Here is a 22,164-nt window from a genome sequence, read left to right as displayed (position 1 = left end):
CTCATTATGGTGTTGTTCACATAAATGTGCTTCTAAAGTCTAATTTGCTTCTATGTCAATGTTAATTCTATGGCAATGGAAAAGGTCTAATGGTGATGACACTGAGAACCTTGCTTTTCATTCAGAAGGACTCCTTAAGGGATAGACATAATTTCAAAATGCTAAGCAAGCTAATAAACTCGCCACACTTTTTTTCCCTGAGGCTGGGGTTAGTGACTTGCCCAGGGTCACACAGCTAGGAAGTGTTAAGTGTCTGAGATCACACCTGAACTCAGAAAGATGAGGCTTCCTGATTCTAAGCCCGGTGCTCTATCCACTTTGGCGCACTTAGCTGCCCTTAATGATATGCACAAAGAACCTGGAAGACCAAGTCATGAGCAATGAGGGATTCTTCCTTTTCCAGAAAGCAAACCATGAGCAGTGAAGACTGCATATGATCTATCCCATCTCTGCTTTAAAGCCGCAGGCTCCACATATGGAAGGGATCTCCGGGACTGGTGAGTCCAACCTCCAGCTGATCATACAACATCCTGGACAAGCCGACCATTCAGCCATAGCCAGGGCACCTCCAGCGACCAGGAAGTTACTTCCTCCTGAGGGCAGCTCAACTACTTCATTTTACAGGTAAGGAAATCAAGGTCCAGAAAAAGGGAAGTCTTCTGCCCAAGATCACCCAAGGAATATTTAGCAGAGCCTGGCTTCCAACTTCTGACTCCTTTCTGCTAGCCCATTCTGTCTCCTCTTCTCTGGGGCCATCCAGTACTAGTTTCCTCTCTTTCTGACTTCCCATAAGCCTTATGTTATCTATCTGAACCATTTCTGCACCCAGTTATGTTCTATCTATATATAAATCTCTCTTCGTGCAAATGCTAAGTTTCTTGAGGACAGACAGGAACCAAACGTGAATTTCTGTATCATCTCTTCTCAACACACAACACACACACACACACACACACACAGCATCTCCACAAATACCTGTGGAGCTGAATGAACTGGATCACAAAACAAGGTTACCGGGTGGGGACCACTCACAGAGCTCTCCCCTGCTCCAGCTGGAGAAACAAGGCAGTAGCTTTTACCATCAGGGGAAGAGAGGTCAGGTTTTCTGACCCTGCCAGAATGCAGTTCAATATAGAGCACAGAATTTCCAACCAGGACAGGACCTCTGGGGTCACCCACTGTAACCCATTTCACAGGAAGGCTCTTGTTTTTAACAAGGGTAAATCCTCTGCTCAGTTGTTTGTGAAGCTTTTTACAACTATACCTTTATTTAAAAAAAAAGAAAGAAAGAAACACAGGAACCTTCCTTTTATTAGCGAATAAAGCTAGTAGGGCTGTTAGCCACAGGATTATTTTTCCAGAAAATCAATGAGGAGAAGTTACGTAGAGAGAAGGAAGGAAGCCAACCCAAACCACCTCTGATTAGGATTTTTTTTTTAATGTGACAGCAGACAGCCTGGAGAAGCAGATCATGTTGGATTTGGAATCAGAAAGTCCTGCTTGCAAATCTCACCTGGGACATACTGAATAACCACTTATTAATCTGAGTTTCTTCCTATGCAAAAATGGGATCGATTCTAGCATCCTCATAAGTTTGTTGTGACACTCAAATGAGGAAATGGCCTAACCTGAAGGACGATATTCATGTCCACTTTTATTAAGATCAGCAGAATTTGAGATGATAGAGTTGGTTTAAAAGAATTCTTTTTGATGGTAGAGATTTTTGAGAACACAGTCTCACCTCCTCCATGGAGATCACTGCAAGTGCTAAAACTCTTATTTTGAGCTTTTCTCTTGCAATTGAAGAGCATTTAATAAGTGCCTAGTGTATACCAAGCACTGTGCTGGGGAGACAAGGATAAAAATAGTTCTCCCCCCTCAAAGAGATTATATTAAAGAAAACGACATGTGCACTTATAAGGTGTCCACAAAGTTTTAGAATAATTTTAAGCTAGCTTAAAATTGAACTGAGACTTTTAGGGATCCTCTCTACAAGTATTTCCAACATAAATGCCAGAGGTAATTGGGGTTATGCTAAGGAGTTGATACCAGCAGCTGGAAGGGGTCAGGAAGAACTTCATACTTGAGTTGAACTCTGAAGGAAATTAGGGATTCATTTAACAGATGAGGAAACTGAGGTAGAGTAGATAGTGCCTATCTAGCCTCCAGAACTACATTTAAACCCAGGTCTTCTGATTCAAATTCAGTACTCCTATTAAACTCAGGAATTCAAATGATTATTAATAGCAACAAAATCTTCCAAGAGCCCAGAAGGAAGAAATCAGAAAGGGATGGAGCAAATGAGATTTGATTTATTAATTATGTTCCTATCTTCTTAAAAGGTATTTTTTGATTTGTATAAAATGTCAATAGTACAGATTTTATGGGTTTGTGTGTAATTGTTGCCCATAAGGGCCTAATATGTAATCATTGGATAAGTCACATTTCCACTCTCTGATGCGCCTTCCTTAAACCTGTAAAGGGAGAGGTTAAGGTACCTTCTAGAGGGCTTACTTGCTTTATACTTCTAGTAAAGGTGTATTTAGTTGGCTCACAAAGAGATTTGTGCCATGGTTTTATACTCAAGGAGTGGGAGTGGAGTTCCCCAATTTTATAGGAGGTTCAGGTATGGTGTCATTCCCACATTCCCAACTCTGAAATTTCCTGCGCTGTCCTGTTTCGTGTACAAAGTTCTTAGCACAGTCCCTGGCACAGCAAACATGCTTAATAAATGGTCCCTGACTGTGATCTATATTGATTATAATATAAGGACTATCTTAGCCAGAAGCTGGGAATCTCTCCCCTTCAGGGCTGGCCCAACTCCTATCTTGGAGCTACTCTGTCCAAGAATAAACCAGTGAAAGAAAAGCATTGATTAAGTGCTTCCTGTGGGCCAAACCTAGGGCTAAGCACTGGGTTCTTTCCTTGAGTGAGAGGCTCCCCCCTAAAACTTCCTCTCTTCAATGCTGGTGGGTCTGCCAGGCTGCTGATGGACTTGGAGTGCTCCTTGTTCTCCCCCCCCCAAGCCCCTTTACTAAGATGGCCTCTCTCTTGTCTCTCCTTCCCTCCAAATCCCTACTCTGCTGATTTCTGAGGCCCAGGGAGGCGTCATAACCCATCAACCACTGGATCCTGAACCGTGGAAGAACCAAGAGAACCATAAAACCAGAGACCGTGACAACTGGCAGGGAAAACACAATAAACATGGAAATATTGGCTCAATATTCGAGGACTTTAGAGAGCCAGCTCCTTCAAGTTACAGTAGAGTAACATTAAGTGGCTTGCCTAAGAGCACATAGTTAAGTGGTAGGGCCAGTTGATGCTAAGTTCCACCCCCATCACTGTACCACACTGCCTCCTGAAGTGCTGGCTTTTCAGCAAACCTTTGTGCCCCTGTTTGAGATTTTCTTAGCAATACTGGTATGATATGCCATTTCCTTCTCCAGCTTGTTTTACAGATGAGGAAACTGAGGCAAACAGGGTGAAGTGATTTTGTCCTAAGTTAAGAAGTGTCTGAGGCTGAATTTGAACTCACAAAGATGCATCCAGCTGCCTCTATTGTGATTATAATAACACTCTACTTAAAAGTTACAAAGACCTGGCTTCTAGTGTCAGTTCTAATGTGGACTAGCTGAGTGCTACTGGTTGAGTCATTTCCATTAGAATACAAACTCTTTGGATTTGGGGGCCATTTCATTCTTTGTACTTGTATCCTCTGCACCCAACACAGCACCCAGCAGCTCCTTAACTAATCCTGGATGGATTTCACTTCTAAACCTTATTTCCCAGTCTGCAGATTGGTGACTAAGAACCATTTATAACCATTCAGTAGGAAGCATTTGTGCTGCCATCACTAAATGGGTCATTTTCGGAAGAAGTGTTTTAAAAAACCTTTAAATACCAAAGAACTAGGAGTCATGGGAACATTAGGCAATTGGGGTTAAGTGACTTGCTCAGGGTCATACAACCAGGAAGTGTTAAATTTGAACTCAGGTCCTCCTGACTTCAGGGCTAGTGCTCTATCCACTGCACCACCTAGCTATCCATTCTTGAAAAATTTGAGAAGCCTTTAGGTGGGCCCACTAACATCTCCTACTGCCGAGCCTTTGGGTTTGTTTTTTAATTTGGGCAATTGGACTTTTTGTTTTGGTAGAGGGTACATTTCATGTCGCTGACATATCGGTTTGGAAAGGTTATTATTATTTATGAGAACACTTCAGCTAGTTAAAGGTGAAATGTGAGACTGAAGAATCTGAAGGTACAGAAAGAGATGGTGAGCCCGGGCAGTAGCACTTCCACCCCCACCCCCACCCCAGTCAGGATCCCTGTGCACGAGGAAGGAAAAGTATCTGGGCTGCTGCTGTTGCTTCTTTTCTCATCCTTTGGAGCTCAATTTAAAGGGCCCCTCGCTCCCCACAGCCTGCTCTCCCTGACTGCAGCCTCTCACTTATTTCAGGCCTCTGTAAAGCATCTACCCCACATCCCAGCAGCCCCAGTCCGCAGGAAAGGAAATGATCACCTCCACTGGCGTGCCCCTCTCCCAGAGTCTAGTAAGGTCCAGGTAAGGGGGGGGGGGCCAGGAAAGAACCACATCTCAGAGTCCTTGAGAGCAAAGCAGGCTGCCAGGGCCCAGGGCTCCAGCAAAGCTGTCTCCTCCTGGGCAGCCACTTTTTAAAATCAACCAACTCAGAAACTCCATCCCTTGGTGAGCACTCAGGACGAAAAAGGTGCTCCCTACTTATTCCGTAAGTGGGGGGACCCAACCTTGGGATCTTTGAGGAACTCGCTTTGTCTTGGGGGGAATCTGGAGAAAACGCACTTACAGAAATGTACAGAAAAGGCAGTCAAAGAAAAACGAGCTTGCACACCCAGAAGCCCCCGGAATCACCCGCTGGGTCCCTTTCTCTCCGCGTGGCTTTGGGCATGCACTGCCCTCTGAAGCCTCAGTTTCCACCTGAGATAATGAGAGGCTGGGACTGAGGGCCTCGGAGGAGCCTTCCTGCTTCAATCTAGGATTCTAAAAATTAAAAACAGCAAAGTGGGGGAGGGGGTCCGGAGGGAGGAGTCCCGAGCACCAGGAGGATTGTGGCGTCCTGAGGCGGCGCCGGGAGAAGCGGGAGGCCCGGCAGCCTCCCGGGGAAGCCCCAAATGACTGGTCCAGGCAGGGAGAGTCAAACTGCGAGGCAACGCAGCTGGGGAGCAAGTTATTAACAAAAGGGAGGACGGAGAGGAAGGGGAAGGTTCCCGAGCCTAGAACGCTCCGACAGCCTCGGGTTTCATTATTCCGCCCCAGGCTTCTCCCCTCCGACCCCCTCCACCCCCCGCTGAGCCGCAGGTGGGCAGGAGCAAAGACTTCGCAGCTTTAAAGAGCCACAGACCGGAACCGAGTCCGCAGCAGAGATGGGAAGAAAGGGGGAGAGGGGGAACAAATGGGGCGGGAGGGAGGGAAGTGGTCGAGAGCCAGAGGCTCCCCCGAAACATTCCGAGAAAAGGCCGCGGACCCCCAAACAACAGGGCGGCGGAGCCCGCGGCCCTGGGCGGCATTTCCGGGGAGATCCCTTCGCAGAAAACAAAAGGTGCGGAGCCGGGGAGCAAACGGCGCCCCTCTCCCTCCCCTCCGCGCCCGCCTCAGCCCCGACCCCGGGCGCCCGCCCGCAGGCCCGCCTCGCCTCATTAGCAGCACAAAGCCGAAGGCTTCCGGCGGCCCCTTTCATCCCCCGGGGAGCCCGAGGCTGGGCTGGCCCAGGTGCCCGGACGCCGACGGCCCCCTTCCTCCTCCCGCTCCCCCAGACTTGGGCCGGGAAACTCGGGAAAACCCCCATTCCTTCGTCCTCCTTCTCTTCTCTTCCCCTCTACCTGGGGAGAGTGTGTGCCGGGAGCACACATGCGTGTACACACACCACACACACACACACACACACACCTGTCCCGGCTCAGCCAGGCCCGATCGATGCCTCGGTGGAGGGTGGGGATGGGGAGAATGGAGGGAGACACAGACACAGACACAGACACACACACAGACACACACACACACACACACACACACACACACACACACACACACTCTGTCTCTGTCTCTGTCTCTCTGTCTCTGTCTCTCTCTCTCCCTCTCTCTCTGTCTCTGTCTCTCTCTCCCCCCCTCCCCCCACTATCTCAGCACAATCCTACCTCCGGCCCCTTCGCCCACTCCGGCCTCAGTTCTCTCTAGTCAGGTCTCCTGGCAGGAGGCCAGCTACAAAAGCTCTCCAGGAAACCCCAGCGCCTTCCTCTTTCCCTCACACTCACTTTCCTTCCCTTCTTTTTTGCCCTTCCCACTCTCCCTTCTTCCTTTCCAACTTTCTCCCTCCCTGCCTCCTTCCTACCTGACTTTTCCTCTTCTCTCCTTCCTAACTTCTCCCTTTCCCTCCTCCCTCCATCTTAACTTTTTCGTCTTCTCCATCTTTTTCTCCTTTTCCTAACTTTCTCCCTGCTTCCTCCTTCTTCATTTCCCCCATCCTTCCTTCCTTTCTAACTCCCCCTTCCCCCCTGCCTTCCTTCCTTCCCTCCACTCCTCCTTCTTTCCTTCTTCCTTTCCTCCCCAGTCGTTTTACCTCCTTCCCTTCCTCTCTCCTGTGCTCCCTTCTTTCCTTCCTTCCTCTCTCCCTCGCCTCTTTCCTCTCTCCCTCGCCTCTTTCCTCTCTGGCTCGCGTCCCCGGTCCTTCGCTCCCTTCGGCGTCCCCGCCCCCTCGCTCCGCGGCGGACTCACCCTCCAGCCGCAGGTGTCCCCCGGTGGCCCTCTCCTGCCGGGCCCGGCGGCCACGGCCAGCCGGGAGCCGTTGAGGCAGGCGTTGACGGTGAAGAGGAAGGAGCAGAGCTGCAGCCAGGGAGCCATGGCGCGGAGCCGAGCGGGCAGAACGAGAGCTCGGGCGAGCGCAGCCTCCGCCGCCCGGTGGGACGGGCCGGGCCCCCAGGCCGCGCGCTGCAGCTGCGGGGCCGCTGTGCTCTGCTGCTCGCTGCCGGAGCCGGAGCCCGAGCCGCCGGTGCCGGAACTGGTGCCGGTGCTGATGCTGCTGTGGTGGCTGCTTCCCCCAGCGACTCCTGCTCCTGCCGCCGCCGAGCTTCTCTGGCGACCTGGGCGGGGGGCGGAGGCAGCGGGAGGGAAAAGAAGGAGAGGTCTGGGGGGAAAGGAGGAGGGGTCGGGGGGAAAGAGGGAGGGGTTGGGAAGAAGGGGGAGGGGTCGGGAGGAGCGCTCAGAGCATGCGCTTCAAGGAGGGGCGGTCTCGCCAATGAGGGGGCTCCTCCAGCCAGCCTCCTCCTCCCTCCTGGACCCTGAGCTGCCCCAAGAAGGAAAAAGTAAGGGACTTTTCCAGCCCTCCGGGACGCTCTTGTCTCCCCCCCACCTGTTCCCCAAAGTTTGTTCTGCCTGAGAAGCTCGGAATGTGAGCGGGGGCTCAGCGGGGCGCACGGGAAATGGCTCGGCGGCTGGATCTTAGGGAGCAGGGCTTGAGGCTGCCCGAATACCCTGGGATGCCGCCGGCTCCAAGGCCTCCGCCTCGCCTTGGCCTCCACCTCCTAACTGCCTCTTCTTCCCAAGGCTTTAAGGTTCGCCCCGGAGCCTTCTGGAGAAGTGTGCCCGGGGCTGCCCGGGGCGATTGGTAGTATTCCTTCCTACGGAGGGATCTGCCACTGATCCCTTCACAGTGCTGGACAAACTTTCCATGTGTAGAAAGAAGTCGGGTCTTCACTGTGATCCTTGAGACCCTTAGAATCGAAAAGAAACTCCTTCATGATGGATTCTCATTGTGCCTTTTCCTAAAACAACCTAAACGACACTAACTTTTTTTTTTTTTGGGGGGGGGAAGCCTATCATAACAGTTCTGACCTTGTCACTCCTTTGCTCAAGAAGCTTCACTGATTCCCCATTACCTTCACTGATTCCCCATTACCCTTAGGATAAATACAAATATAAACTACTCACACTTTACTCCCTTTAAGCACACGCTCCTTCCAGCCACACTGGCTGCTTTCTCTTTTCTGTTAGAATAATGGTCCATCTCACTTCTGGGTCTGCATCTTCCTTACTCTCACTTCTGGAAAAACCTGGCTTCTTTTAAGATATTGGAACACAAGAAGGCTAAGGTAGCCTTAAAGGCAGAAAGCGCTGAGTTTCCATTCTCCCTCATTGATCAGCTGTTCCCCTGTCACCTTTTTGTGGCTCTCAGTTCTCAATTAATGTCTTTGAGTCAGCCGGCTCTTATGTTCCAGAACTGGATCAGTATCTTCCTGAGTGATTTGAAACAAATCATTTCACCTCTCTGAGCCTCAGTGCCCTCCTCTGCAGAGGTAAAATTTACTGGTGTCTGGAGTTCTTTCCCACTCTAAATTCTATGATTCTCCAAGATTCCTTCCTGGATTGTGTCCTTTTTACTAGAGTCAATGCAGTAAAAGGGAATGGAGAATAAGGAAGTACAAAAATATGGAGGAAAGAAAATGGGGAAATGGTATTTTAGTCAATTACCAGCTCATGACCTTGAAACAGTCATCTGTTGATATAGACACATGCAAATTTATTTTTCAGTCCTTCTAATTATAATAGTTCCCTATTTCAACAAAAATCTTCATTCCAAGAATGGTGTTCTACTGTGGATCAATCTAACTGCAAGAATCAGTCTGACATAATGTTAGTAAACCAAAAGGTTTATCCATCCGGATGTACTATGAAGAAATCCTAATAGAGTCATGGCTGACATATACAGGCAAAGTTTGACAATAACCTTCCTCCAATTATCAATTAATTTTGCACTCATTTTCTGATAACTACTTACTCCCTTTCATGCACTTGAACCAGCTATAGTTATGAAGAGGGGAATATCAGAAGGGATTTTGGCATTGAGGAAAACCAAATATGGGAGGAACTATGTTCATGAACAATGGTAGATGTTGGGTAGGAAGCCTACTTTGTGTTACTTTGCCATTATAGCGCAATATAGATATATATGTATATATATATGTACATCTCTCTCTCTGTATGTATATATATATATATATATATATATATTTTTTTTTTTTTAAACGAATGCTGTACATTACATATCTGGGAAAATTTCCTTTTCTTCATGAGGTTCCCAGAAAACTATGCCAGCATCAAAATATTCTGGGGTCCATATATACTCAAAATCATAACTCATGAGTTCCCTCCAATGTGTTTACTTTTACTAATTACCCCAAAGAGTTCAAACTACAAGTATTTAATAAAATAGGATAAAAAGAAAAGCAGCAGTACACAAAACTCCTAAAAGCTTGGGCACATTCTTGCACAAATGTACACACTTTCACTGAGAAAAGTGGCTGTCCATAGTGACCCCATTTGGCTAGCATACAGTGAGACACAAGGGAACATTTGTGGCTAAAGTTGGGGAAAGTACCTTGTAGTAGGGATCATGTGTAGACAGGATCCGTGCAAAACCAGTGCAACTCATACTTCTGATGCTATAAGGCTGCTGATGTCCTCTGCTGATATCATGCTACTGCTTCCACCCTCTGCTGAGGGGATTGTTTCTGTTAGCCATCATTCTGTTTCTCTGGTTTCTGCTAGGTGGTTCTCCCACTTTCTTTCTGCTGCCACCTAATGGCCTCAGCTGGAATCCTCAACTGAGGTGTTACTTCTTCCTGATAAAGGTGGGTTTTGACTTCTCTCTTTTAGCTTAAAGCCTAAAGCCTAGATTTTAACACTTTAGTTGGCCCCTATATACGCCACCATCTGACTAGGAAAGAAAACCTCCATTGCTTTCTATTTATTTCAAAAAGTATCAGCAACCAGAGTTTTATCCTCTTGGGAAAAGATCTTTTGAAACAGTCAGCTAATTGAAAACAAAACCCCTTGATTTATTTGCAACAATACAAACTCATATATAAAATTTCATGGAGAATATTGGGGAAGCATTATGAGCAGGAGTATTTCTTGATACTACAATGAGAAGTAGAGGAGTAGAAAACACGTTTATAAAAAGCTTGGCAAGAACACCTACTAATTAAAATTAGGGCATTTTTAGTAAGAAACCAGATCAGGGTCAACAAAAAAGCTATAAAACCCGGAGGAGATCTGTAAAGATTTTTATAACAGGCTCTTTTCAGACCCACATGTGCAAAACTGTTTGTAGCATCCCTTTTTGTAGTGTCAAGGAACTGGAAATGGAGTGGATGCCCATTAATTGGGGAATGGCTGAATAAGTTATGGCATATGAATGAAATGGAATATTGTTCTATAAGAAATGATGAACAATCTGATTTCTGAAAAGCCTTACTTCAGGGACGTCTTACTTGGAACTGATGCTGAATGAAGTGAGCAAAACCGGGAGAACACAGAAAATCAAGATTTTGTGATGATCCACTGCGATAGACCTGGCTGTTCTCAACAGTGCAGTGATTCAAGGCAATTCCAATCTATTTGGGATGCCATCCGTATCCAGAGAGAGAACTATGGAAACTGAATATAGATCAAAGCAAATTTGTTGTTGTTTTCTTTTTTATGTCTTTTCCTTTTGGTCTGATTTTTTTTTTTTGCACAATATGGAAATATGTTTTTTAAAATTGCACATATTTAAAGTATATCAGATTACTTATCTTGAGGAGGGGAAGGGAAAGGAGAGGAGAAAAAATTGGAAGGCAAATCCTGGATAAAAGAGTAGAAATGGAAATGAAAAAAACAAACAAACAACAATTAAATTCTCAACTAATTAAATTCTCCAGACTCTAAATAGATAGTTTTCTTTTAAAAAATGACTTCATCTTGCTAACAGGATCAATGGATCTGTCCTAAAACTCTATCTGATTTGAGGTTAGAAAATTCCTTTTAAGTCTTTTTAATTCCTAATCTCTAACATACACTCCTCTCCAACAATTTCAGGAGGCAGAATTCTCCCCAAAATACAAAGGTCTTTATGGGACTTATACACCATGGCTTACCTCAGAATCCCAAGATCTTTTGAGTTATCAAGCAAATACATTCAAGTAAGAACAAGTTGAGAAAAAAAATAGTAAGGTCATTATCCATCTTGATCTTGAACCATATTCCTGCCTTTATTATATATATATATATATATATATATATATATATATATATATATATATATAGCCAGCAAAAAAACCTCCAAGGATTTGAGTCTTTTACTTTAAAATGTTTGTTTTATTTGCAAAAGTCTGAGGATAGGATCTTATACTAATTTTGCAAGATCTTTCAGCAGCAAACTGACTTAGAATGACCAACACCTATATTTTCATTGTTGAGTCTGGTTCTAGCCTCTTTTTCTTGCTTTGTTATCTTCCCTCCTACAGATGTTTTAATTATTCCTGATAATGGAGAAGCCATGAAATGGGTAGGAAGAAATATGGGGAGAGGAAATAGGTAGACAGACCAGAGAGAGAGAAATAGACACATAGAAACTCACATAAAGACAGAGAGACAGAGAGAAAAAGAGACAGAGAGATACAGAAAGAGTATGAGAGAATTAGAGAGAGAAGGTGACATAAAGTGACATTCAGACAGAGACTATAAGAACACAAATAGAACATTTATTAACTGCTTAATCAAGCACTTAGTAAATGCTAATTATAGCAATACAAATACAAGCAAAAAAAAAAAAAAAAAAAAAGTCCTCCTCCCTCAAGGATCTTACACTCTAATAGAGGAAGACAATGCATAAAAGGGAGCTAAAAATAGTTGGAGGCTCTGGAAGAGAAGGTTCCCAAACGTTAGAGAAGTCCAGAAAGTCAAGGACAAAACCAGAAGAGGAGCAACGGAGAGAATGACTAACCAGAGCATTTCCTCAAAATAGTGATTCCAGAAAGAACTTACCAGAGGGAGGAGGGAACTGGAGGAATGGAGGGATCAGAAACAGATTATTTCTGAGGAATGGCGAAGTCTGGATAGTTAGGAACCAGCCTGGCTCCACAATATATTTTATTTTGATACTATTAGTAAGATAAAAAGAAATGAAAAAAGCCAGGTATAATGTTCTTGATTACCAGCATTTCCATATGAGTTAAACTTATATAAAATGAGGATTTTCGTCAACATACATATGATCATCCAAATAAAGATGATTGTCAAGAAAAACACTTAGTTTAAAAACAAAGTTAGTTTCTAAAACACTCCCAGGAAGGATGATGAAGATTATGATGAGCAAGATCATAAAATACTTAAAAAGTAGTAAAAGAGAGATAAAATCTAGAAATCTTTGCATAAGAACCAAAAGACACACAATTCCAAAAGCATTCATGGATGATACTAGCAGGAAGACAGCATAAAGATATAAAATGGAAGAAATTTGTCAGCATTTCTGTAACTCTGGTTTTTTGTTTTCATAATCAGTTGCTGAGAAATGCACCATAGTTGAACCCTCTGAACTTGGCTCAGCTGTTTCTCAGATGACCCAGACCATACAGTCCACCATTGGGCTTGTCCATGAAGCCTTTCCTACCTGATAGGATTTGCCACAGACTGCACTGCATCGGTATAGCTCTGGAGAACTTATGGGCATATTCACGTTGAGTAATTGAAGGAAAAGTTCTCAAGATTATAGTTTTTTAAATCCATGAATTTTTGATTCCAGAAAATGTTGCTCTTTGTTGCACATTGATGATGCTAAGTGATAGGGAAAAAATGAAAATGAGAAGCCAGGATATTCAGCTGAGACAATTAAAACCTGACATATTTAAATAAGCTATTGATGTCCAATTGTGGGAAGGAGATAAAATAACAAATGGCAATCCAGACCACCAATATTTCTTAAAGAAATTTGACCTATGTAATCCAGTTGCTATAACAAGGAGCCCAGAAATTTCCTCAGCCAAAAAATGAAAACAAAACCCCTTGATTTATTTGTAACAATACAAACTCATTTATAAAATTTCATGGAGAATATTGGGGAAGCATTATGAGCAGGAGTATTTCTTGATACTACAATGAGAAGTAGAGGAGCAGAAAGCAAGTTTATAGAAAGCTTGGCAAGAGCACTTACTAATTAAAATGAGGGCATTTTTAGTAAGAAACCAGATCAGGGTCAACAAAAAAGCTATAAAACCCAGAGGAGATCTGTAAAGATTTTTATAACAGGCTCTTTTCAGACCCACATGTGCAAAACTGTGTGTAGCATCCCTTTTTGTAGTGTCAAGGAACTGGAAATGGAGTGGATGCCCATTAATTGGGGAATGGCTGAATAAGTTATGGCATATGAATGAAATGGAATATTGTTCTATAAGAAATGATGAACAATCTGATTTCAGAAAAGCCTTACTTCAGGGACGTCTTACTTGGAACTGATGCTGAATGAAGTGAGCAAAACCGGGAGAACACAGAAAATCAAGATTTTGTGATGATCCACTGCGATAGACCTGGCTGTTCTCAACAGTGCAGTGATTCAAGGCAATTCCAATCTATTTGGGATGCCATCCGTATCCAGAGAGAGAACTATGGAAACTGAATATAGATCAAAGCAAATTTGTTGTTGTTTTCTTTTTTATGTCTTTTCCTTTTGGTCTGATTTTTTTTTTTTTGCACAATATGGAAATATGTTTTTTAAAATTGCACATATTTAAAGTATATCAGATTCCTTATCTTGAGGAGGGGAAGGGAAAGGAGAGGAGAAAAAATTGGAAGGCAAATCCTGGATAAAAGAGTAGAAATGGAAATGAAAAACAAACAAACAAACAAACAAACAAAAAACAAAGAATAGTACAATTAAATGAAACCAAAAAATCATAATAGCTCACATTTCTATAGCACTTGAAAAGATTTGTAAAGCACTTTGTATATATTATCTCATTTGGTCCTCACAACAATTCTATGAAATATGGGTATTATTGACCTAATTTTATAAGTGGAATAGATTGTGAGCTAACCATGATGGAACAGCAGTTAATAAGTGTCTGAATTAGGATTTGAACTGACTCCTTGGTTTATATGTTGTTTCTAATTTTCAAGGGCTTTCGCCTAGTGCCTGGAGTGTTTTCCTTCCTCATCTCTAGCTCCTGGTTTCCCTCAGGTCCTAACTAAAAATCTCACCTTCTAATGGGAAGTTTTCCCCCCACTTTAATTTGAGGACTAGCCCTCTTAATTATTTCCAATTGGTCCTGTCTGGAAACTTCTTTGTATCTAGTTGTTTGCCAGTAATCTCTTCCATTAGAGTGCAAACTCCCTGAGGGCAGGGACTGTCTCCCCTTTCTTTGTAGCACCAGCACTTGGCGCAATGCCTGACACACTTAATAAAAGTTTATTGGCTGACTGGATGTAAATCTCACTGTACCTAATCAGGGGTAGAGGTAATAGGATCTTAAAGTCCTTAACAAATCAATTCTCAAAATAACTGGAAGAGGGAACAATATTTTTCACCAAAACTCAGGCTTTATTAAAAGTGCAAGGATTGTAAGATCCTTTGTGCTTAATATTTTATATAGCTATATTTATCGATTGATTGATGTAGAACACCTTTTGATTTGGTCAAACAAGCATTTTTTTAAGATGCAGAAAGGCCTCCATCCTATTTACATAAAAATCAGGTGCATTAATTCTCTAGTTCTCCATAAAACACACCAGTCTGTAACACTCAAGACTAACTGTCTGGTGTATTCTAATCACTGAGCAAAGGCAACCTCTCAGGGTCTCCTCTGCCTCATTTCTCCTGATTATTTGTCCTCAATGAAATTTCTTGTCTCCTGCCTCTCATTCTCTCATTCTTCTGCCTGACTTTCACTTTCTTCCCTAATCAGTTTTGACTTTGTGGTTCAACAGTTTAACTTCCTACTGTTCTTGGCCCTGGCCCCCTTGTCTTTCTATAGAAACCTCAAATGGGTTCACCCCATTGTCCATCTTCTCCACCTCCCGGGCAGAAGTCATACTGTCATGGGGACCGGCACCATTGCAAATTCATGGTACCAACCTGCCATTGGGTCTTCATTTTCACATGATGAGACTGTAGTCTTCCTTGACTGGCTCTCTCCCTAAACCTTCTCTTCCCTCCTCAGGATCCTGGTGCCTCTTCTGTGAGGAAGTGGGGAGGAATATCTCTTAGCAGACAACTCCACTTTATGGAGAACATAGAAGTCATCCATGGTGAGATCTTGTCCCCACTGCAGACCTTTCTACAGCTTCAGCCGTTCTCTAATCCTTTTATTCAGTCTTTGAGGAAGGTTCTTTTCCTTGCCAAGACTAGCCTTTCATTCTCCTCCTCTATAATCTTGTCCCATTGAGAGCACTCACTCTTCTTCCCCCATCTCCGGTCTCTTCTGGGGTAATTGGGCTTTGGCACATGCAACTGTCATTCCTCTGGCCTACACTGCCTGAAGGTCAAGTATTTCTAAAACAGGGAAAGGGTCCTGTATGTGCCAAAATGTTTGTGGCAGCCCTTTTCATAGTGGCTAGAAGCTAGAAGATGAATGGATGTCCATCAATTGGAGAATGGTTGGGTAAATTATGGTATATGAAGGTTATGGAATATTATTGCTCGGTAAGAAATGACCAACAGAAGGAATACAGAGAGGCCTGGAGAGACTTACATCAACTGATGCTGAGTGAAACGAGCAGAACCAGGAGATCACTATACACTTCAACAATGATACTGTACGAGGATGTATGCTGATGGAAGTGGATATCTTCAACATAGAGAAGAGCTAATCTAATTCCAATGGATCAATGATGGACAGAATCAGCTACACCCAGAAAAGGAACGCTGGGAAATGAGTGTAAACTGAGAGCATTGTTTTTTGTTGTTGTTGTTGTTTGTTTGTTTTGTTTTGTTTTTCTTCCCAGATTATTTTTACCTTCCGAATGCAATCCTTCCTTTGCAACAACAACAACAACAACAAAATTTGGTTCTGCACATATATATTGTACCTAGGATATAATATAAGATATTTAATATGTATGGGAATGCCTGCCATCTAGGGGAGGGGGGTGGAGGGAAGGAGGGGAAAAATTTGGAACAGAAAGGAGTCCAAGGGATAATGTTGTAAAAAAAAAAATTACCTATGCATATGTGCTGTCAAAGAAAATGTTATCATTATAAAAATTAATTTAAAAAAAAGTATGCTTTAGTATTTACTAGCTAAAAATACTCTTGGGTTTATTATTTTTATGTAGTACCTCAACCTCTCTGGTTACTCTCACCTTCAATTTGTACCCATATTAGCATTGAGGAACAAATGCTACTTCTCTTAGCTCTAAGAGTAACTTGGTAGCTACACTACTAACTCTGTATCTCCTGAGTCCCAACTGGAATGCTTTACGTTAACAAATCAGAAACCTGATTCAACTAATCCCTAACAGAGGTATTTATTTTTATTTTTAATTAATTAATTTATTTGTCTGTTTGCGGAGGCATTTGGGGGTGAGTGACTTGCCCAGGGTCACATAGCTAGGAAATAGTGAGGTCAGATTTGAGCTCAGGTCCTCCCGCAGGGCTGGCACTACATCCACTGCGCCATCTAGCTGCCCCCAACAGAAGTATTTTCTCAAAAAGAACAATATATATCATTCTATCCCAAAACCTAGAATACACACTCTCCTAAACACTCATAACATCTGTAGAAAAGGTAGTCACAAACTAAGAGTATTATGGGGAAGGATATAAGCATAAGGACTTTTACAACCATTATCTCATTTGATATTTACAACTATTCTATGAGATAGATGCTGTTATTATCCCTATTTTGCAGCTGGAAAAACTGAGAGTTTCTTGCTTGGGATCACATACTTATTAAATATCTTATTAAATGTTATACTTATTAAATAGTACAGATTTGAAGCCTGTTCTTTTTTATTCTAGGCCCAGCCCTTTATCTATTGAGCCATCAGCTGTTTCTGGGTCTCCTACAAATTTGTGTTCACACAACCTTAGCTGGGTTTCTGCTGCTGCTACAAGCCTACTATACCTCCCCTATCAATTCACTATTCCACTTTCCACAGCAGTTTTTCCAAACCCTTTTATCATTCCTTAGACTTCGTGCCCTGGCTCTTCCTTTTCCCACTCTTTCAGCCAAGACCTTGCCTCATAGCCAAAAGAATGAGGCCATTCTCTGTGAATGCCTTCTTCTCTCTCTTCCCCATCCCATTTCATTCATTTTCTTCTACCACTTTTTCCTCCTTCACCCTATTCCACATGATGAAGTGACCATACTCCTCCCCAAGGTTAATCCCTTTGCTTGTTCAGTTGATTCTATTTTATCTCATCTCCTCCAATACATTGTCCTCTCTGTCTCCATTCTTTCTTTTATTTGTAGCCTTTCCTTCTCTTTTGGTTCATTGTCTAATGTCTATAAACTTTCCCATGTCCCTCCTATCCTGAAAACCCCTCTCTGGGCCCTTTTATCCCTGCCATCACCCTATAACTTTTCTTGCCCTTTGTACCTAAAATCCTAGGAAAGACCCAATCTCCACTTTTATTCTTTTTTTTTTTTAATTATAGTTTTTATTTACCAGATATATGCATGGGTAATTTTACAGCATTGACAATTGCCAAATCTTTTGTTCCAATTTTCCCCCTCTTTTCCTCCCCTCCAGATGGCAGGTTAATCAGTACATGTTAAATATGTTAAATATAAATTAAATACAATATATGTATACATGTCCAAACAGTTATTTTTCTGTACAAAAGAAATCAGACTTTAAAATAGTGTATAATTAACCTGTGAAGGAAATAAAAAAAAAATGTAGGCAGACAAAAATAGAGGGATTGGGAATTCTATGTAGTGGTTCATAGTCATTTCCCAGAGTTCTTTCGCTGGGTGTAGCCAGTCCAGTTCATTACTGCTCTATTGGATCCACTTTTATTCTTAACCTCTTCCAGTCTTCTTAACCCCTTACAATCTGGTTTCTGACTTTGTTCCATCCAAACGATTGTTTTCCAAGTGACCAATGGTCTCTTTGTTGACAAATTCAATGACATTTTCTCCATTCTCATTCTTCTCCATCTCTCTGCAACCTTTATGATTACTCTCTCCTCCTTGATACTCTCTTCTCTCTAGAACCTCAGAACACCCCTCTCTGTCCTGAATTTGCTCCCACTTTTCTGTCTTCTCTTCCCTGTCTCCTTTTCCAGATCATAACTTCTACCTGGGTCCCTTTCCCTCTATACTATTTCCCTTAATAAATCCATGAATTTGGCCATCCAGCTAGATACTGATCATTCTCAACTCTACCTTTTCTGCCCCAATCGCTGTTGATCTCCAATCTCACACAGCTACCTGCCTTCTAGACATCTCAAACTGGGTGTCCAGTAGACATCTTCAACTCAATATGTCTAAAACATCACTATCTTTCTCCCTAGCCTCCCTTCTCTGCTCCCTGCATACCGAAGAAGGTAACGCCATCCACCCAGTCCTTCAGACTCACCAGTTAGAGTCATTCTGGATTCCTCGTTATTTTTAACCCTTCTTCCCATCTCCAGCCTGTTACCAAAGCCTGTAGAATGTACTCCTTCTCGTCTCTGACACTGCCACCGCTCTGGTTCCAGCCCTAGTCATCTCATACCTGGATGATTGCAATAGCTGCTGGTGGCTTTGCTTGTCACAAGTCTCTCCCTACTCCAGTTCATTCTCCATTTAGCATTTCCTAAAATGCAAATCCCATCTCTAAATACCCCAATCTTAATAAACTCTGCTGGCCCCATTTTTGGCATTCTAAGCCCTTCATAACCAGCCTCCTCCTACCCTTCTAGTTTACTTATAGATTTCCCCCAAACCATATTCCTCCTGTCAACAACACTGGTCTCCTGGCTGTTTCATGAACACAACACTCTCCATCTCTCAGCTCAAGGCATTTTCTCCCATTCTCAGAACACATTCCCTTCTCTGCTCCAGCTACTGACCTTCCTGGCTTCCTTCAAGTCCCAACTAAAATTTCTCCTTCTCCAGGAAGCCATCTTTAACCCTTCTTACTTTCAGTGCCTTCCCTTATTTATTTCCTATTTATCCTGTACATCTTGCTTTGTACTTATTTCTTTGTATTGTCTCCTTCATTAGATTGTAAACTCCTTGAGGTCAGAGACTATTTTTCTCTCTTTTTATATCCCCAGCACTTAACACAGTGCCCAGAACATGATAGAAGCTTAATAAATGTTTATCGATTGATTACAATGGTGGCACTTGAGGGCTTGTAAAGATCCAAAAATTGTGCAGAGGTTGGGGGCTGGAGTTATCTGAGAAGGAGGGCCCTATGCTCTCCAGCCCAGCTTCTTAAAGTGTGGGTTGTGACCCCAAATAGTATTTAGTAACTGAATGTGAGGGTCACAAAACTATAATTATCAATAAATGCTTGATTTAATACCTTTTCTGAATGAGAAATGTTACTATCATTTTGGTTGCATTAATTAGCCCACATGTTTGGACCTTGAACTTCACTTATTCAATTAAGCATATAACATAAACTATGAATTCAGATTTGTAAATATAAGTCTGAGTTTCTTTTCATCACATTCGATTTAGACTTTAAAATATCCTTGATTATGTACCCCATTTTTTCTCATCCGTATAATGAGGGAATTGGATGTGATCATCTCCGAGCTCCATTTCAGTCCTAAATCAATGATCCTATAATCCATGTTAATTGGTTTGGAGTGAACACTGAAATGTACATCATAAAGGGAAAAAATGTAGCTTATGATGATTAAATTCAATTATCAGCCCTGTTAAAAAAAATAAATGCTTGATTTATATTTCTATATACCAAAGGGTGAATAAAAATTTCTTGGGCAAAAAGGGTCATAGATAGAAAAAGTTTAAGAAGCCCCAGTTTAGAGAACTAGGGAAATGAGGAGGAAGATGGAGTTAAGGGAAAGGAGAAGGAAGTACTTTCATTTTGGGTGTGTTGAACATGAAATGCCTCTAGGGAATCCAGGTGGGGAGGGGCAGCACTTGCCCAGATCATTATCCCCCAGCTGCCCTTTCTCCCCCTCCCACGCTGTCTTTCTGGCCTGAGGCTTCTCTCTAGACAAACTCTCTCTGGAGATCTCATCAGCTCCTCTAAGTTTAAATCTCTCCACTTGCTTCCCAAAGCTCTGTAGCCAATTTTAGTCTCTCTCCCTCAAGCCTAGAAATGCGCTTCTCACTCCCGGGATGGCTCCCAGGCATCTGAAACCCAACTCAAGTAAATCAGAACTCAGTATTTTTCTCCTGTCCGCTCTTTTCCCAAACTCTCTTTTTCTGTTCTGGGCACTGCCAGACTTCCAATCACCTGAGACTATAATCTCAGAGTCAGCTTTGCTCTTTGAATTTTGGCCCTTGTATCTCCCAATAACCAGCAGAGTGCCTCTCACAAAGGCATTGGATCGATTGCACAAGAGCACCACCTTCAGGACAGGTGTGTTTATACCAGAGGAAAAAAACCGCTAAAGAGTTCTGTGTGAACTCCAGAGAGGGGCCCAGATGTGTTTATTTTTGCTTTCTGTCACACTGAAGTCAAGTATGGGGGCTCATCAATATCAGAGGATCACTCTTCAGCTGTCACATTAAAGCAGTGCAACACTGACTTTACCCCCACTTTGTCCTTGATAACTCCTATTTCTATTGTGACCAAAGTGAATTTGGGGGGAAGGTACAGAATTTTAGATCAGAGAAACTCATGATAATGAAGGTACCAAACAAACCATCAAGTCACATCCATGAAATTTAGTGGGGATAGATCTAGAGTCTTTTAGATGAGTTCAGAAAAGGCACAGGATCATAGAGTTGGAACAGGAAGGGAGTTTCCTAGTCCAACCATCTCACTTTGCAAGGGACAAAAATGAGATTCAGAGAGGGGAAATAAAGTGACAGGGGTAGGATTTTATTCTAGAGCCTTTAAATGCTTAGTCAACTCTCCTAAGCCATCACTGTAGCACCCTTCATGTCTAGACAACAGTTTATCTGAAAAAGATCTGAGCTTCTTAGTAGACTACAAGTTGAGTATAACAAGACAGTCAAGAAGATTAATTGGCTGTTAGCTGCACGGAGAGATGCTGAGTGTCCATAAATAAGGAGCTGAGGTTGCCAAGTTGGACAGGGTTTGGAAGAGGGCAGCCTAGATAAGAAAAGACTTTCAAGAACAAGTATTGTAAGGATTAGTTAAAAGACCTGGAGATGTTTAGTCTAATAAGTTTATAGAATAAGTTTAAAGCAGAGTGGGCTTGATAGATGTCCTTATGAATGCAAAAGGCTTTATATGAACGAGGAATTATTTGACATAGCCTCAGAAGTCAGAATGAGAAGCAAAGGGTGGAAATTGCAAAGAAGAAAATGTGTTTGCTATTGGAAAGGGCCGTCCCGAAGCAGAACGGCTGCCTCAGGAGGGCTCCTCAAGGGAAATGATACCTTTTGAGGGAAGATGTGGGGGCAAGGCCAATCCAGGTAAGTGATGGACTCAATGGCCTCTAAGGTCTCTTCCTCCTCTAAACCCCAGGATCTTAAGTTCTCAGAAAGTTAATGTTCTCTGGATGTTTTAGGTGTGGAGGAATATGGTTGAAAGGAACCAGGAATCCCAGACCTTCAAACATCACTTTATCCAACTTTCTTATTTTACAGATAAGAAATTTGAGGTTGTCACTTTTAACTGCAACTGCCTTAGGAAAGAAAGAAAGAAAGAAAGAAAGAAAGAAAGAAAGAAAGAAAGAAAGAAAGAAAGAAAGAAAGAAAGAAAGAAAGAAAGAAAGAAAGAAAGAAAGAAAGAAAGAAAGAAAGGAAGGAAGGAAGGAAGGAAGGAAGGAAGGAAGGAAGGAAGGAAGGAAGGAAGGAAGGAAGGAAGGAAGGAAGGAAGGAAGGAAGGAAGGAAGGAAGGAAGGAAGGAAGAGAAAAAGAAAGTTGAAGGTCAAGGTTTTGGGGAGGAGGTGGAATTACTTCCCCAAAGCCAAATAGGAAGTAAATACCAGAGGCAGATTTGCACCCACATCCTTGTACTCCATAATTACCTCAAACTTATCTCTCCAATAATGCTCAAATTTCAAAGCCTTCTTCCAAATTAATCGATTAAAGGGTTATCGTATCCATTCATTTGGGGATATTGAGAAAGCTTTCTTCCTCACACACCTATCTTAGGCATCATTTATAAATACAATCACATCGCTAAAATTGGCCATTCACCTCTGGCTAGGATGGACTCCATCGTCCTGATCTTGGATAATGGCAAATCATCTCAAGGTGGGGAGCCAGTCCTTATGGCGA

General features: G+C 42.8%; 1 protein-coding gene across 2 annotated transcripts in view; it reads right to left on the bottom strand.

The window, feature by feature from the left end:
- Window positions 1-7,081, bottom strand: part of IL17RD (interleukin 17 receptor D) — an 80,750-nt gene extending 73,669 nt beyond the window's left edge. For both annotated transcript variants that reach the window (XM_074284414.1, XM_074284415.1), the window contains exon 1: window positions 6,746-7,081. In XM_074284414.1, the coding sequence (XP_074140515.1) occupies window positions 6,746-6,871 (126 nt within the window). In that variant the 5' untranslated portion in view covers window positions 6,872-7,081. The remainder of the gene's footprint in view (window positions 1-6,745) is intronic.
- Window positions 7,082-22,164: the final 15,083 nt, after the last annotated feature.

This window comes from Sminthopsis crassicaudata, chromosome 1 (genome assembly GCF_048593235.1).
Source record: "Sminthopsis crassicaudata isolate SCR6 chromosome 1, ASM4859323v1, whole genome shotgun sequence".
NCBI classification, from domain to species: Eukaryota; Metazoa; Chordata; class Mammalia; order Dasyuromorphia; family Dasyuridae; genus Sminthopsis; species Sminthopsis crassicaudata.
The sequence above is the reverse complement of the archived record's forward strand: the minus strand, read 5'-3'. Positions and strand labels throughout refer to the sequence as shown.